The sequence below is a fragment of the Aethalodelphis obliquidens genome, unplaced genomic scaffold (assembly GCF_003676395.1).
Source record: "Aethalodelphis obliquidens isolate GAN/ISIS:26980383/991018 unplaced genomic scaffold, ASM367639v1 scaffold10, whole genome shotgun sequence".
NCBI lineage: Eukaryota > Metazoa > Chordata > Mammalia > Artiodactyla > Delphinidae > Aethalodelphis > Aethalodelphis obliquidens.
Genome location: NW_020837954.1, coordinates 26,535,401 through 26,553,451, shown reverse-complemented (window position 1 = coordinate 26,553,451; position 18,051 = coordinate 26,535,401). Strand labels below are relative to the sequence as shown.

At 38.0% G+C, this 18,051-nt stretch overlaps 2 protein-coding genes and 1 non-coding gene across 4 annotated transcripts in view; 1 reads left to right on the top strand and 2 right to left on the bottom strand.

Annotated features, from left to right (window-relative positions):
* The window catches only part of NID2 (nidogen 2), a 78,856-nt gene extending 77,754 nt beyond the window's left edge, over positions 1 to 1,102 (top strand). For both annotated transcript variants that reach the window (XM_027111236.1, XM_027111235.1), the window contains 2 exons: positions 25 to 137; positions 415 to 1,102. In XM_027111236.1, coding sequence (XP_026967037.1) covers positions 25 to 137; positions 415 to 425 — 124 coding nt within the window. In that variant the 3' untranslated portion in view covers positions 426 to 1,102. The remainder of the gene's footprint in view (positions 1 to 24; positions 138 to 414) is intronic.
* A 130-nt stretch (positions 1,103 to 1,232) lies between these two features.
* On the bottom strand, positions 1,233 to 17,551 carry RTRAF (RNA transcription, translation and transport factor). Its single transcript, XM_027111237.1, has 8 exons — positions 17,332 to 17,551; positions 15,593 to 15,717; positions 12,237 to 12,336; positions 7,792 to 7,878; positions 6,803 to 6,891; positions 4,510 to 4,578; positions 1,673 to 1,721; positions 1,233 to 1,555 (listed from the first exon to the last, which is right to left on the bottom strand). Exons 1-8 carry the CDS (start codon positions 17,390 to 17,392, stop codon positions 1,401 to 1,403), a joined length of 735 nt encoding a protein of 244 aa, XP_026967038.1. The 5' UTR covers positions 17,393 to 17,551; the 3' UTR covers positions 1,233 to 1,400.
* Positions 14,298 to 14,407, bottom strand: LOC113623070 (U6 spliceosomal RNA). The gene has a single exon (XR_003433763.1). It is a non-coding gene; the product is annotated as a U6 spliceosomal RNA (small nuclear RNA).
* Positions 17,552 to 18,051: the final 500 nt, after the last annotated feature.

Sequence of the window (18,051 nt, the reverse complement as noted above, 5' to 3'; positions counted from 1 at the left end):
TTCACTCTTCCTTTCTGTTACCAGGGATGGTGTTATATCAGTAAATAGAGACAGTGGCCAGTTTACTGATGAGTATCTCCCAGAGCAGCGATCTCATCTCTACGGGATAACTGCAGTCTACCCCTACTGCCCAACAGGTAAACGGACATGCTCAGGTGGCTCCTTTGGATCAGCCAGGTAGAGAAAGAGAGATCTGGTAACTGACCACACTTGGCCTGCTGCTGCCACTGGTGAGAGCCACTCTGACCTAGAAAAGCTAATGGTCAACACATAGGGGTAACCATTCTACTACCTTAAGTCTACCTAGCTTAACTATACACACAAAAAAAGGTCTATTAGGATATTTCCTCTTTAAAAGACTTGCTGTGGCAAACTGGATATAAAATACTCACATGCTATCCCCTCCCTCCACAGGAAGAAAGTAAATATGGTATTATAAAGGACTTGGGAGTTTACAATCGGAATCAGAACCCTAAAGAACATTTACTGCGGACAAAGGTGAAGAAAGTGAAAAAGCAATTGGCCATCAGAAGTTCTGGACATATGAACATTTTCAGTGCAAAAAGACTAAGTATATTTTGTGAAAAGTTTATACCTCAATCTTTACTACTGTATTTTTAAAAACAAAAGTTATTTCGAGTTTAAAAAGGTAACAATTTTAATTGTTGCTTATTAAAGCAACTTTTAATAAACATTTATGTCATATTTAAAAGGCCAAATTAATTGAACTAAGAACCAATTAGAGCACGTTAAGACCCTAAATCTGACTATTGCTACAGATTCTTCCTGGCCAAGAAATTAAAGTACATGTGATCAGTACAAAAATATGATCCTAAAGATCATAAACCCTGACGTAGAGAAGGCTATGCAGAACTGATGGGAAAGAGCCAACTTATTCTAAGATTTTTTTTTTTTACCTCTGCATAAGTGCATTTCTATTTATATTAAAAGGTGCTACAATGTTTCAGTTTGTATTTTCTGATCCTGTAAGTCCCTCTATAGAATTACCCACAGAAATTACATTTATATATAAATATTAAAGATGTAACAGTTCTCAAATTTTCTAGATTACTCCAATAAAATATTTTAAGTTTTCCTATGACTTAACGATCTGTATTGTCTATATGTATAATGAAGTCAGGGGGTGGCATGTACCTAAACCACAAGGGAGGAAGCAGATTAATTAATTATACAAATACATAAACATAACACATGGTCAAAAAACAAAAAAATCACCTTCCCAAATTTATTAAAGAAAATGCAGTGATGGTAAATACCTGTAGAACATAGTCAATTTTCTGGAATTCTTCCCTTGAAGACATGACATTTCCAAACACATGCCAAAGCGTACACGGTTCCCAACTGTACTAAGTAGGTGAGAAGCTGAAATCCTAAAATGTTCATCTTCCAACTTTCCCCAGTCTGTGGTCTGTCTTTGGATCGGCAATAATCGCCTGAACGGCTACTATGGCTTCATTAATCTTTGTCTGTAGCTCTCTGAGCTCTTCTATATGCAGCAGTCGCAGAATCTGAGCAGCTTCATTAAGAACTGCATCTGTTTCATAAGAAACACTGCATTAATCAATAACGTTTGCATATATTCACTCATTTCCCCCAAATATTCAGTAAGTCTCTATAAACAGTTTGAATTAAAACAAAATCACTTACTTACCTCCTGTGTCAAAACCAAGAATATGCTTGTCTAAAGCAACAGGCAAGCCCTTTAGAAGAAAAAGGACAAAAATCAGACTGTATAGTTATTCGTTCACATTTTCTCACCTCAAATTGAAAAGCAGCTAGCTATTATTTTAACCCTTTTAGCTGCAGTGGCAAGGTGCCTGAGAATTTTCTCTTAAAATTTGCCTTTTTATGAGTTAGTTTTTTCCTACTACAACTAGTTAGGAAAGAATGGCCTTTACATGTAGTGGGCAGCTAGTCCCATAACACATCCAATCCTTTAAGACCAGACATATGAAAGAATAGCTCTTTTTTGCAGAAGTGCTGTCACTACTGCTATGGAAGGAAGGTTGAGCAGGGCTGCCACTGTCACCGTTTCAGTTATAGTAAGCAGCTGTGTACCAGGCAAATAGGACTATTTTTTTGTGTGTGTGTGGTACGCGGGCCTCTCACTGTTGTGGCCTTTCCCGTTGCGGAGCACAGGCCCAGCGGCCATGGCTCATGGGCCCAGCCGCTCTGCGGCACGTGGGATCTTCCCAGACCAGGGCATGAACCTGTGTCCCCTGCATCGGCGGGCGGACTCTCAACCACTGCGCCACCAGGGAAGCCCAGGACTACTTTTAAGATGAATTTCCTCGAGCAAGTTTACTTCGGAGCACGTTAATTTGCCTTTATGAATTGAACAAATCTAAAATATACATAGCTTTTTTCTGCAAGCATGATGTTTACCAGATTATATTAACTTTCAACAGTTCATTTAAAAGTTACTCTGAAGTCATCTAGGAAAATGAACAGAATCTAAACCATTTAGCTAACGAGTCAGCACCTGCACAGATATACCAGAGATGGTGACTGCGGTGGCGCCAACCTGTATAAAGTTCACAGTAACTATCAAATAAAAACGAGGACAGGCAGTCTAGACTTTCTGCTGATTATACCGTATAAAATCATCGCCAGATTTAAAAAAAGTCACTATACTTTCAACAGTACAAATGCTAAGCTGTCACTACTCACTTCTTGCCTAATTATTAATGCAAATCTACCCAGACTCAAAATGCTTTAAAATCACTAGTAATACATTATACACATGAAGAAACAAATGGGTATGAAAATTCTGTTAGCAAAAAACTAGAGTAGAATTGTACTTGAGTAGCTTTCTGTGTCAGTCTGGTACCAGAGTTTCTGTTCTCCCTTCATCTGCCAACAGACCACCTAGGAACAGGCACCCCTGAAGATGACCACACGCCCCAAATGCTAGTTATGAACGACTGCAAACAAGAACACTCAACTATAGAACTCTTCCACTGTATTATTATAGCATAGTATCTTTTTTATTTTTTTTGCGGAACGTGGGCCTCTCACTGTTGTGGCCTCTCCCATTGTGGAGCACAGGCTCTGGACGCGCAGGCTCAGCAGCCATGGCTCACGGGCCCAGCCGCTCCGCGGCATGTGGGATCTTCCCAGACCGGGGCAAGAACCCGTGTCCCCTAGCATCGGCAGGCAGACTCTCAACCACTGCGCCACGATGGAAGCCCAACATAGTATCTTTTGAGATGACATTAAAGTTCAGATTTATTTGGAGCATTGAAAATAAGCTGAATTTTACTTTGCAAACAAGAGCAAAGAGATTTGGCTATGGCCTTATTTGCACTGCCTTCCAAACCAAAGGCATAATTTTGCTGAATGATGAATGATTTTATTATGCCAGAACAATTTACTGTCTGTTCTATAGTGTGGGTGAAATAAGCTGATCTTTAATCCAATTTCCAGTGGCCTGATTCATACATAATTAATAAGTCAATAAGAAACTTTAAAAGAAACTGTCTTTTAGAGGAGACTACACTGCCCCGGCATTAATAACCTTAATACTGTTGGGCTTCGATAAAGATGGGATCAGAGGACAATTGGGGAATTGGAGGGTGAGGGAGACACAATAGAAGGACCAGGGTCCAGAATGTGGACTGTACCCAAGACCTTCATCTGTGTAGCAGGAAGGGGCATTATCAGACACCTGCAGCTGCTAACCCCTGAGGACATTCTCTGTACTGACCCATAGTCAAGAGGACTTCAGGGGCATTTGGGTTTCTAGGACAGTTCATCTAAAAATAGCCTAGATTTATTAACAGGCTACATTTTTATGATTTATGCTAGGAAATAGAATAAACTGAGATTTCTCTGAAGAAACAAAAGTGTGAAGATAAAGACTTAAATAGAAAAGAAAATGAATTACTAAAAAAGAGAAGGTGTGTCCTGTTTTCTAGCAGTTAGTCAAAATAACCCAGTAAATTTCACAAGTGTTAAGTTCTTTGAAATAAACTTTAACTGGGCACATGCGGTGGTTTTGAACTGGTAGACTGTGGATATGCTATTGGAGGCTTCTTAAAAGTAATGAAGTGAGATAAACATGAAGTTCACTTTTCACTCAAAGATGACTGGATAGGGCTTCCCGGGTGGCGCAGTGGTTGAGAGCCCGCCTGCCAATGCAGGGGACATGGGTTCGTGCTCCAGTCCAGGAAGATCCCACATGCTGTGGAGCGGCTGAGCCCGTGAGCCATGGCCGCTGAGCCTGCGCATCCGGAGCCTGTGCTCCGCAACGGGAGAGGCCACAACAGTGAGAGGCCCACGTACCACAAAAAAAAAAAAAAAAACTGGATACAGTTTGCTTCAGAATCAAATTCAATCCCACTGAAGTAAGCTATTCTTTCTCTGGGCAGTTCTAACACAGAATTGGTATCTTAAGCATTCTCAGGTAAAGTTCAAACTTATGACAACCAAAAGAAACTTTCAGTAATAATTAATTTAAAATTTATTTAAATTAAAAAAACAGCATACCTCTTTCGTTTGATTTGCTTTAGCAACTGCATCCTGTGTCAGGCGCTCCTGGACCAAAATGCGAATTGCCTAAGAAATCCCAAAATAGTATTTTTACTTTTTATAGGCTGTCTGTTATCTTTTCTTCTCTGAGACTACAGAATAAGGATGCCCAATTTGATGAAATTAGAAATACCTAATTCATTAACAAACTCCCCAGCAAATTAAAAATTTAAAAAATAGCTACTGTAATGAAAGTTTTCACTTCTAGTATTTAATAATGTGGAATGATGTTCATAACAATTACGTTTTTTGAATAGGTAATTTGTGTGTGCTAAAATTTTTTTTTAAATAAAGAAGGACACATGGCGAAAAAGTATGTCTCCTTTCTACCCAAGCTTCAGCCATACTTTCAGAAAACAATTATTGCTACCAGATCCTTGTGTATACTCACAAGGCCTCTATCAAATTACAAGCACACTCAGGGATATATGCAAGTGCACGTGTGCGTGCGCGCGCGCGCGCACACACACGCACACACACACACATATGCACCTTTGATACAAAGGGTAGCATATCATACACACTGTCCCTGCTTTCTTCACTTTATTACAGTAAAATGTTTTCAGATCTTTCAAAGGACACATTTTTTTCATTAGCAAGGCATTTTACCACTGCAGACACAAATGCATACACGCACCTGCTCACACATAAAAAGTAAGATTTTTTAATGGAATTTTAATTAGTGGATGACAGTTGCAACCCCAAGATAAGTGTGAAAATTTGAAAAATTATTTTTAATAAAAACAAACCAAATGCTACATTTGAAAAAGAATTAAACCAATCTAACAGTAACTGCAAATGTATTTTACACAGTCCAGTTGCCAAACAGTTAATGTATTGATTCTCACAGCTGCAATATGGATGTTTTCCATATTGTCATGTATTGTTTGAATCCTTCTTAAAATAACTCAAAAGGACAAACATGCTGGGATTAGAATTTTATAAAGCTTTTGATTATAACTGACTTATATTGTACTTTAGCACCCCAAATATGCTAGCATTGTCTGTTCTCCTCTCACTCAGTTTATGATTAAAGCTGACATAACCACCGTAGAACTGTTCCAAAGCAATTTCTATAATTGCCTGAGTAAGGAACAAGCCTTTGAAAGAGCTAAATTTCACTAAAAACAACTTTTGTCTCTTGGCGTCCAATCTGAGTTGAGAAACTCTGAGTTAACACTCAGATTCAGTATAGAAAATTATAATAATCTAGGAATAGAACAGTATTCCCATATTACAACTGTCATTTAATAAATACAATTCTAAAAAGGAGAATAAATTATGATCTCTTGTGGGTAGAGTGAAATTATTCAATTTCCTGCAAAGCAGTTTAAAGTAATTTAAAGCTCTTTAATTTCTCATAAAATCAATAATAATTTCTAAAATAACTTCCAAGTCTGGTAGTACCACTCCCCTGCCCCTCCCCTTCCCCCCACTAGACTATCAAAATTACTCAACATAAATCTTCTGAAGCATGAGTATATTTTTCCACCGAGAAATAAGAGGCCTCTTTTAGACCATCAGGTTCCCTGCTGTAAGGTATGAACTGAGTGGCCTATCTAGGATGGGGGGCTTGGAGGACAGAAACATTCATTCCTCAAAGAGATTTGGGGGTATGTTTTTGACCAAATTCACCATTGTAAGTTTGGCATTTTCCACAATCTTAATGAATACAGACCATGAATATTTAAAAGGACTGATTAAACAGAAGTGGGGTGATATAGGAAAAAAAATGGACCAGGACGTCCTTGGCGGTCCAGTGGTTAGGACTCTGCTTCCAATGCGGGGGGCGTGGGTTCAATCCCTGGTCAGGGAACTAAGATCCCAGATGCCATGCGGCCAAAAAAGAAAAGAATGGAGCATAAGGTCCAGTGCCTAGATTAAAATCCTGACTCTCATTTTCTATGTCAGCTTGAACATTATTTATCTATTATCTTTAAGTCTCAGTTTCTTCATATACATATTTTAAAAACACACTAGCATCCACCTCTAGGAATGTTGGGAGGATTGAATGAGTCATCTGTGCACAGTGGCAGGCACACAGTAAACACTCTTTGATATTAGTTGTTAGGTAAGCTAAAACCAATGAATTCAAGAAATCTGCTTTATGTCCCACATTCCTCCAACATTTTCCTCATTCTACCATAGATTTAAATATCAAACAGTTATTTTTAGAAAATGAAGTTTTTAAAATTATATACAGAGTTATATATATAGAGTTTTTGTCAAGAATCAAGAATATGAAGCTGACCTTAAGCATTACCAGGTAATCGTCATGACGCTGAATCTGAAGAAGGTTAGCCAAAGCCATTACACCAGCCTTAAAATCAGGATTATTTACTATAAAAGATTAAAAATGGAAACTTACAGCTCTGCAAGCATGTAATTACAAATGTATATGTAAACATATAAACTTTAAAAAAAATTTATTTTCTAGTAACAACAAATCTCTTTAATTTCTAAAATTGCTGCTGACAAAAGCAGTATGGGGTAAATCAAGTAAACTGATGAGATCAATGGTTTTCCTACTAATCAACCAAAGTGAACAATCCAATAAATGACTAAATTAACTCACATGAGGTTTGTTCTGTAACTTTCTCTGCAAGGCCCATTTATGTAACACTATTAATTAACCTTTCTTCCCAAAGCTATTAATTTTAATACACAGATTCCCTTCAATGGACAGTTTTCCCAAAACCTTTTCTCCAAGCAGCAGCTCTAGAGCATCCAAGCAGCTTATTAATTCATTAAGGGTAACTCATAAATAACAGGTCACAATCAGTCAGTGAAAGAATATTTAACATATTATAATCTAAGTAATTAGAATCTTAATACTTTTAAAAGGAGAAAGAATTACTTAAAGACATCTGGGACTTAAAACAATGAAAAATTTTAACACTTGTCTCATACTGTCATTAGATTAGAAAAAATATTTTCTGCACCCAGGAAGGCAAACAATCACCACCATGATTAAATAAAATCAAAACCCCCAAGTTACTATGAGCAGATGAAAGAAGAGCATTTTCAGTTTCAGATATTCAGCTACAAGAGGAGGGAGAAAGCACACTATAACTGACAGTAAAAAACAGCACAGAGAATAAAATATCAACACAAATGTTGTCTGCATGAAACACTCTTAATCTACTACAACCAAATAAACCCAGACTTCATTCTAGGAAGTAAAAAACATTTAAGAAACCAAAAATGTTGATGATCATTTTTATGCATTTATAAACTTACCATCCAAATTGATCAATGGCTCTGCATTTTTAGCTGCATTGTCAGCGTTTTTTGTATTATCAGGTACCAAGTCCTTGTATTTTTCAGCTGTAAAAATAGGCAAAAATACAATTTGCAGAGCTTCAACTTAAGGTAAAACAAACGTTGCTTATTTACTGAATTTAACTGAGCCAAACTGGTTACAAGCATAAGACAACCCAAGCATTCAAAAAAAAATGCTATAATAAAAAATCTACTAGAAGACAATGTGACTAGCTTTTTAATTAAGCTGAAATGATTATCAGACACAAGTATCTTTTCATTAACATTTCTTAAAGTAAAACATTTCAAAAACTATCTAAATTTTAGAAGAGAAAGTCTGCTTTTCAGCTTCCTGTCAAACTTGGTAGGGGTAGAAGAATGGGAGAAGGGTAAGTATAGGTCACATGAGGTTAAATACAAACACACTAAGAAGTTTCTTCACAAATTCTGTGAATGCTGTATACAAAACCAAAAACCTTGCTTTCTAAAAAAAAATCACTTCAGGGCTTCCCTGGTGATGCAGTGGTTGAGAGTCCACCTGCCGATGCAGGGGACACAGGTTCATGCCCTGGTCCGGGAGGATCCCACATGTCGTGGAGTGGCTGGGCCCATGAGCCATGGCCTCTGGGCCTGCGCATCCGGAGCCTGTGCTCCGCAACGGGAGAGGCCACAGCAGTGAGAGGCCCGCATACCGCAAAAAGAAAAAAAAAATCACTTCAAATACACCATCATATACAAACCTAAACTTATTTTATGGAGACTTAAAATGCAGAATTCCAAAAGGAGATTTTATTACTCTTACCTGAAAAATACTAAATAATATTTTAAAAGACTTTACAAATAAAAATATTTAATAGTAATTCACCAAACTTAAGGCCCAAAATGCCATCTTTGGCTATAGTGCTTATGTGATTTGCTAATGGAAAAAAAATGGGAAAATAAAAGGATTAAAATTTAAATCAGACAGGAGTTAGCTTAAAGGAGCTACTGGCCAAACCTGGAACAATGTAAACATCAAAATACACGATGACAAAAAAGGATTAAGACCCACTGAGTAAAATAAGAATCCACATATCTACACTGATCTGAATAAACAAACAAACATAAACTGGTGAGAAGGGAAAGCTCTTCCTTATAGTGGAAAGACAAAAAATAAATGTAGAGGAATGATGGAATTAGAAAAACACCTTCTAGTCATCATAATCAACATAATAATTGACTCAGGCAAAAATCATCAAACGTATACTAAAGCTAAGGTTTGAAGAGGAGAAACATATAGAAATCATCTAATATCTCTCCACAAGATGTGTAATTTTTACACTGAAGAAAGCTTAACCAAGTGATCAGAATAACATGACCAGTATTCAGGCATATCACCAACACATGCCTCCTGATACGATGCACTTAAAAGAACACAACACCACTTCTGTGTTACTCTTAACAAAACTACAAACCCTGAATCTAATCATGAGGAAACATCAGACTCACTCAAACTGAAGGACATTCTACAAAATAAATGTCAGTGTCCTGAAGCATGACGACTGAGCATGACAACTCAGCATGACAACTATTCCAGACTGCAGGAGACTAAAGAGACTAAGGAGAATGAATGTAACACATGATCCAGGACTGCTTTGGAGGTTTTTGTTTGCTTGTTTTTGCCATAAGGAACATTGAGACAAATGATGAAATGTGAATCTCACATACAGATAACAGTAAAGAATTAAAGTTAATTTCCTGATTTTGATAAATGTACTGTAGCTATGTAAGACAATGACTTTTTTTAGGAAATGCACATTAAGGGTAAAAGAGAAATCATTTACAACTTAGTGTCAAATGGTTTAGAAAAAATTAGGAGTATGTATATATAGAGAGAGAGACGGATAAGGCAAATGAAGTAAACTGTTAATATCTGCAGAATCTGAGTATGGAAAAATTCTTTTTACTATTCTTGCAATCTTTCTGTAAATCTAAAATTATGTCAAAAGAGTTAAAAGAATTTAAGTCAGATTTTAATCACCTTAATTGACAAGCTAGCAAAAGGCTTTAAAAAACGTTAAGGCACAAACAATAAAAATTCACAATGGTTTTATCAAATAAGAATAAAAATTTTAAATAACTTAAAAGTCAAGAAGAATGCAACTTATTAATATAAAACCATAAAAGCACAGCAGTGCCTCCTACCGATAAGGGGCAGTGTTTCTCATGCAAACTCAGTTTTTTTTAATACATTAAAGAAGACCATGCTTATCAATGAGAAGTAACTGTACTTAACAGTAATACAGTCAACTACAAGGATACACAATCATATGGCATCTACTGTTCTTGGTACAACCTAGGTAACCTAAGTTGAAGTATTATAAAAATGGGACAAATGGACTAAATAAGGGTAAAATAGAAATAAATTGAAATGTGACTATAATTTTATGTGGGAATAGCTGAAAAACTTGAAAAGCTGGAGAATACTTTGTTGCCAATTAACTAACAGAGTTTCTACCAACTCAGACCAGAACAGGCATATTTTGCTAAAGGCTCCATAGTAAAGAAAAAGTCTTTGAGTTTTCCTTAAGATTTCTGCCATAAGGCACCTGAAACTTAAGTTTGAAGAACCAGCAAAAAAACAGCTGGTTGATGCTCCACACCAGTATGTATAAACATTCATGTATTGAATTTACCAAGCATTTATGGTTGATAAGCACACCTACTGTACACCAGAAACTATGTCAGGTACTGTGGCAGAGAGAATCATGACTGCTCCCTCCCCCGCAAAAAAATGTCCATATTCCAATCCCTGTAACTTATGAATATGGTATCTTACATGGCAAAAGGGACTTTGTGGATGTGATTAAATTAAGGACCTTGAAATTGGGGGTATAGGGGTTATCCTGGATTACCTAGGTGGGCCCAATGTAACCAAAGCATCCTTATAAGAGGGAGGCAGGAAGGTCAGTCAGAGAAGATGTGACAATGAGAGCAGAATCACAGAGTTTAGAAGATGATGTTCTGCTAGATTTGAAGATAAAGGGGCCAGAGTCACAATGCAGGCAGCCTCTAGAAGATGGAAAAGACAAAGAAACGGATCTTCCCCTAGAGCCTCCAAAAGGAACCAACCCAGTCAACAAATTGACTTCAGTCCTAATACAGATGTTGGACTTCTGACCTCCAAAACTGTAAGGTAATAAACAGTCTTTTAAGTCACTGAGTTTGTGGTAATTTGTTACAGCAGCAACAGGAAACTAATAGAGGTACCATGTAGGAAACAAAGCTGAGTATCAGCTTACTATTTAGTGGCGCAAGTAAGACATAAGCAAAATGGAAAGTGGCGAATGACTTAAAAAGCTATAGGGTTAAATGGGAAAGCAATGGTTTCTGAATACGTAAAAGGAACTATCGTTTGGAAACAAAGTGTAGCATTCTAAAACATTTATGTTTCAAAAAATTAGCTTGGTGGGCCATGTGGATGAGACTAGAGGGTGACATAGATGGGAGACTAGTATGAAAGACATTCCAATAATCTCAGGAAAAAGTGGCAAGAGCTTGAATTAGGGCGACAGCAGTGAGGATGGAGAAGGAAAGATATGACAAGGGAAAAAAGGATGGAACAGAATGAGAGGAAAAGGGAGAGGCCAAAGACATTAAAAAGGCTTCAAACGTAAATCATTAAGAGGACTGGAACTGACAGTCCCATGAAAGAGAACAACATAAATGCAGCGGATGGAGGTAAAGTAAGATAATCAGATCTTACATTCAGATGTTAGCAGGCCTTTCAAACTGAAATGGCCTGAGAGAAAACAGTTTATTGGAAAACTATTTTTACTACAGGTACTAACATTCAAAACCTTCCAATGATACAAGTATCTGTAATAAAATAACATTAAACAATAATAATAAATATATTTTGGCCTATAGTGCAAATTTGCATTAGATGTATATTTCAGTCTCTTGTGAAATTACCTGCTGCAACCAACACTTGAAATCCTATCAATTCTGGGACAGCAGCAACAAGTGAACTTGAAAGGCTAAGGTACAGACTGAAAGATGGCAAATTCACCAAAGTAATGTGACATTGTGAGAAGACGTTCAATTAGCCTTCTTCTTCAGAAGACATCGCCTTCAAATTCTAAAAGAAAAATCTAAATACCAATGGAAACCAGTGCTTTTAATATCTTATGAGAGTAAGGAGACTCTCTAATTTTAGAAAAGAAAATTCTTTCCTAGACAATTTGGGAGCTGGATACAGAAGAATAATTACAAAAAGTAAATTTTTAAACAGATGCTGTAAAGTGAGACGAGGATGTACAAAACTTAAAATGAACCAAAGGTAAAACAATGTAAGACAAACCGGCAAGTTCCCTACATTTTTACACTCCTTTCCCACCTTTCCTCTCTCTCTCTTTAAAACAGACATTCCCCACAAAACATACCATTATCTCCATATTCAAGTCTAACAGCTAAACCAAGAAGCCAGTCGATTGCTTCTGGTCGATCTTGAATCTTGAAAGGACAGTTAACATCTCTGAGATACTGTAAGGGGAATAAAAAGTCTGGTTTCATTATTACTATAAAGTCACAAAATAAAAAAATGGTAGAGTTGAAAGAGACCTTGGTTTGGATCTCTAAGAATTTCTTATAACATTTACATTACTAAACCTTTGATGCAATTATATAACCCAAAGGAAGGAAACACTTAAGTGTACCACTCAGGGATAAAAAATGAAGTAGGCCCATCATGCTTTTTGAAATTTTTACTTTTGCAGATTCCAGATAGGGCACCACTGCCTAGATGCAGAATAACTTCATTTTGTAGATGAGAAAACCGAAGCCTAGAGGTCAACACTTGCTGACAGTTATACGACTTAAATCGGGGAGCTGAATCTAAACTTTCTGATTCCAGGTCTCAATACACATAGAGCAGGTAAATAAAAAGGACTTTAATTAAAAAGGAGGATGTACCAAAAACCCCAAACAAAACAAAACCAATTATTATCTAAACCTTAGCTTTCATATCGTGGAAATGCTTCTGAATAGAGTAAGCCATGTGACATACAAGCGTTTTGAATAAATGTCAGAAGCTGCATATTCAAATGAGTATGTCCTTAAACTAAGTCTCTTAGGAACTTAAAATCTAATTCCACCAACAATGACATTACTCAAAACTTCTGGAACTCCTTTTTGGAAATTCTTTGGGGGATAATTAATGAATCAGCACTTTTTAGCCATCACTTATTTTCTAATCAAAAATTTTATTCCCCTGCTTTAAAAAAAAAGCACCTCATTCACAAGATTTAGTCATGATGCAAAAAGCAAATCCATGTTCAAATATAAAAAAACTGTCAATATTAAGGATATTCAAAAGATGTCTCCTGATCTAAAAGTATTTCCAAAAGAAGTTCCAAATATACTTTAAGCAATGACATCATCATTCCAAAGAAACCACCTTGAAAGATAATATCTGTGTAAGTTCCAATATATTTATCTTTAGGTTATACTACTTTACTGTCATTTCTGGGTGTTTTTCATCAGAAAGTTTTTCATATTCTTCAATACCCTTCCACATGTGGAACTCTGTATTGTCTTGTACACGTGAGCAGGCCATCGTAGATGTAATATAAGAAATATAAAATCCTAACAATATATTTCAAAGTCTTAAGAAGCCTATTAAAAATTTCAAAAATACTCTTGAAGGGCAAAGGAAAATAATCCAGTAGTAGCAATAATAGTAGTAGAGGCAGGGAAATTAATAAACATATAGCACTTGCTATGGTCCAGGCACCTCTGTGAAAAGGTACATAGGTATATTTCAATAACAATACATACCACTCCTATGAGATAGATATCACTGTTATCCCCATTTATTGATAACAATATTGAGCCACAGAATGGTAAATAAACTTGCCCATTGTCAGAGGCAGTATGTAACTTACACAATCCTCTAATTCATAAAACTAGAAACTTAGGTACCTAAACACCAGTAAATGAAAATTTAGTCACTTTTCATATTCTTTTATTTAACATTTTTATTGGAGTATAACTGCTTTACAATGTTGTGTTAGTTTCTGCTGTACAACAAAGTGAATCAGCTATACGTATACATATATCCCCATATCCCCTCCCTCTTGCATCTCCCTCCCACCCTCCCTATCCCACCCCTCTAGGTGGTCACAAAGCACTGAGCTGATCTCCCTGTGCTATGCAGCTGCTTCCCACTAGCTATCTGTTTTACATCTGGTAGTGTATATATGTCAATGCTACTCTCTCACTTCGTCCCAGCTTCCCCTTCCCCCTCCTCGGGTCCTCAAGTCCATTCTCTACATCTGCGTCTTTATTCCTGTCCTGCCCCTAGGTTCATCAGAACCTGTTTGTTTTTTTTTTTTTTGGTTCCATATATATGTGTTAGCATATGGTATTTGTTTTTCCCTTTCTGACCCACTTCACTCTGTATGATAGCCTCTAGGTCCATCCACCTCACTACAAATAACTCAATTAAAAATATGGAACACTTCACGAATTTGCATGTCATCCTTGTGCAGTGGCCATGCTAATCCTCTCTATATTGTTGCTCCAATTTTAGTATATGTGCTGCCGAAGTGACCATTACTTTTCATATTCTTAAAGGAAGAGAGCTCGTCAAAGTAATAGAGCTAATAAAAATGTTTAATGTAAATAATGATACTGTAAAATGCAATTTTTATTCTAATTTGAAAACAACTCTGTTTTCTGCAAAAACATTACTAAAATTAAACTAGGTCAACAGGAAAGTTATTCCAGCCACAAAAATAAGATAACATACGCAGATCTTTTCAGGATTATTTCTATTGTACATAACAAGGGACAACTGTGTATGTTAAAAATAAGCAAAAACAAGACATAATCTTAGTTTTCAAGCGTGTCAATAACATCTTATTTTAATATAATACTCTAACTGTATCTCTGCTATATTTTTAATGTAATGTAAAAATTCTGATTTTTGCCATTTTTACTATTTAGAGAATATGTGTCACTGTTTATTTAAGAAGTCTCAGTGTTTCTGGACAAAACTATTTCTTCCCTTTTTTTTGAGTGTCTACTTGTGCCATTACCTTTATTAGTTAACAGTCTATAAAGTTAGTTTTCAATGGGCAGCAGGCTAGTCAGGTATAGGGCCCTAAAAGATGTGAATACAGAGTAAGTTTTGCTATAGAGAAAATGCAGAAATGAATATTCATATATCATTCATTTACATACATACACATATATGTATACAAATAAACACACACAAATATATAAATTCATGAAACAAACAGGTCTCTCTACTGTATGTCAGGCACACATCTAAGTACTGGGGATAAGGGCCTCCTCTCCAGCTACATAAGCTTAAAGCTGACAGTTTCGAGTAACCAGGGATTGGTTGGGAAAGGTGAGGAGTGGGAAGACTAGTCCAGTCATATCACCTAAAACTGTGGTAGCTCCCCAGTTGGGTCAAGTTCAAACTCTTGATGGCACATGAGCTTTCCTCTCTCCTCAGCCTACTCTATACTCCCCTCCACCCTCATGCCTAATGATTCATCATACTATTTCTATCTAATACTGAATGTTTGGTAGGAAGAGATAATATAATCTGCTTTAAAAACAAAAAAACATGGTAAGAAAAAAGTAAAATCCCTGAAGTCTAGCTTTTCTAACACTGATCATTATTAGTGTTATTTATTTTAAAAGAACACAGTAATTTTAAGCTTGCCTGTCTTCATATAATTTTTAGACAAGCTCTCTGTACGTTTTATTTTACTTTCTAATTCATTACCTTTTCAAAGAACTTGGGCCAGTCACTGCTGTGGATGTTTCTTAAATTACCTCTGTCTTCAATCTTGTAGTGTCTGATTTTCTGGTCTTCGAGCCAAACAATAAAGTTTCTAAATTCTGTTTCATCTGCAATAAAAACACCATATACATCACGAGAAGCACTAGGTAACAGGTAAAGCACTTCCTTCACAAACAGTCTTGTGGAATTTTTTTTTTTTAACTCCAAAATTATAAGTTACTTGAGCTGCTTGAAGTAGGAGTTGAAAGTGCAGACTTTGGATTGACTTATGTTCATATCCTGGCCTGAATTCAAATTGACTCCAGACATTTAGTGGTTGTGTGAAATTGGGCTAATTACCTAAATTTTCCAGGCCTCAGATTCTTGAGTTACAAAATGGGGAGTAATAGTAAGACTTACCTCATAGGGTTGTTATGAAGATTAAATAAAATATTTACGATCAAAACAGTGTCTAGCACACAGTTTTGCTATTTAAGTGTCAGTTATTATTCCAGTTCCTATGGGAAAGAGGAGGAAGGACTGGGCCAGGTTAAATTTACAGCAATCATAACGTACAAGAAATTAAATGGCAAACAGAAAGAAGATACTGACTCCCATTGTCTTTTACTGTTATGGCACATTAAACGCATTCATGAAAAAGTACAGATGTTGTTTCATTTAATCCTCCCACACCATTTCGAGGTAGGTAATATCCCGATTTTACCAGTGAAAAAACCTGAGGCTCAAAGATTCAAATTCAGATCTAAGCTCTACTACCACTGAACCTTTTTTCTTCCATAAAAGGCAAAGCAGAAAAACAAGTTTCTATAAATTGACATGCTTCTACAGATCAACAAAACTCTGCTATCCTGCTTGGAAATTATTTTCAATTACAAAATTCAAGCTTGAATTCAAATTCAGGCCTCCCTTATGAAGTCTTGAGACTTATACAATGGTCTGAACATCCCAGGGTGTGCTTGATCACTTTCAAACTTATTAGTCTACCACAGGCCAAGAACTCTGGAAGAAAATGAATAGTGGGTAGTAGGTGAGTAGCAGTGGGGAGCAATGTTAATACTTCTTACAATTTTAATGCTGTGAATTACCAAATACCTTTGTATTTACAATTCAACCGCCCCGCTCGTCTGCTATTAACTTTTTTTGCACGACTCGCACACTGTCATTAGCTCGTTCCTATACGCGCTTGCTCCGACACTGTCAGTCCTGGACTTCGTTCTATCTCGAGCTCAAACTGCCGGATGGGCTCCCACTGCCCCCACTCCACCCCTTAGTTCCCAAGGGGCAATGAACGAGTCTTCAAGTTACTCAGCATCTTCCTCGGATTCCACCACTGTGCTGGCCCCCAACAGGTGCTCAAGGTATCGCCCAATCACCCGGAAGCCACGGGGCTGTAGGGCTACGTCAAAAAGCGAAGACTTTCCCTCTAGAGCGTTGAGGGTGCGGGCGAGGGGGGGGTGGGGGTGGGCGTGGGGTCTGGAGTTCAGCAAGTGCAGAAAGTGCTGATGCCGAGGCAAGAGCGGGTGGCGGGGCTCTGAAGCCGGGGAAGGAAGGCGGAAAGCAGAGGTGCTTGGCGGCCGGGAGGAGAGGAGTCCAGGGGAGACAAGGCCGCGGACGGTCCGGGTGGGGAGCCCAGGTGCCGGCGCTGAGAGAACGGCGGCCCGGCGGCGGGGAAGCGGGGGGGGAATCACTGACGCGCGGCGGGCCCGGGACCGCCTCCTCACCTTTGCAGTTGAAGCCGGCAGGGTTGTGGTAGTCGAGGGCCGTCAGCTTGCGTCGGAACATGGTGCCCGCTGCTCGCTCCGGTCCCCCAGGCTGCGGCCGGGAGAGGAGAGGCGAGGAGGAGCGGGCGGCACAGACACCGGCGACGCGGCGAGAGGGCGGGCGGGCGTCGGGCGCTCCGAAATGACGGCGGCTTTAGCCAATCGTAGCTTAGGGACGGCCGCCGCCGGCCAATGCCCACCAATCGCGGCTCCGGCTGCGAAGGCGGGGCCACGTCGGGGCACGTCGACGCTCAAATAAACTTTATTGTCAGCCTCCTAGTTGTACAATAGGCAGAAAGCAACTGAGAAGCCAGTTACCTCTTGCTTTCCTCGTCGTCTTGATCATGCAAACTGTTTACTATTTTCAGTGTATTCATTCATTCATTTAATTATTATATGCCTCCTACATAATAGATGCTCTTCTAACACTGCTAATGCAAAGACTTTTAGCAAGGTCCCTTTACGACTCGTTGGGAGTGACCCACAGGTAAACATACAACTGTAATACTGTGTGAGAGTTCCAGACAGCACCAGCAGCCAGAATCTTGAAGCCAGAAACCTGGACTTATTCTTTACTCCCTCTTACTGAAGTTACAACATCCACTAGTTCATTGATTTCTGCTGTTCTCTCTCATGTCTCTCTCAAATCCCTCATCTTCTCCCAACCCCACTGATGCTGCC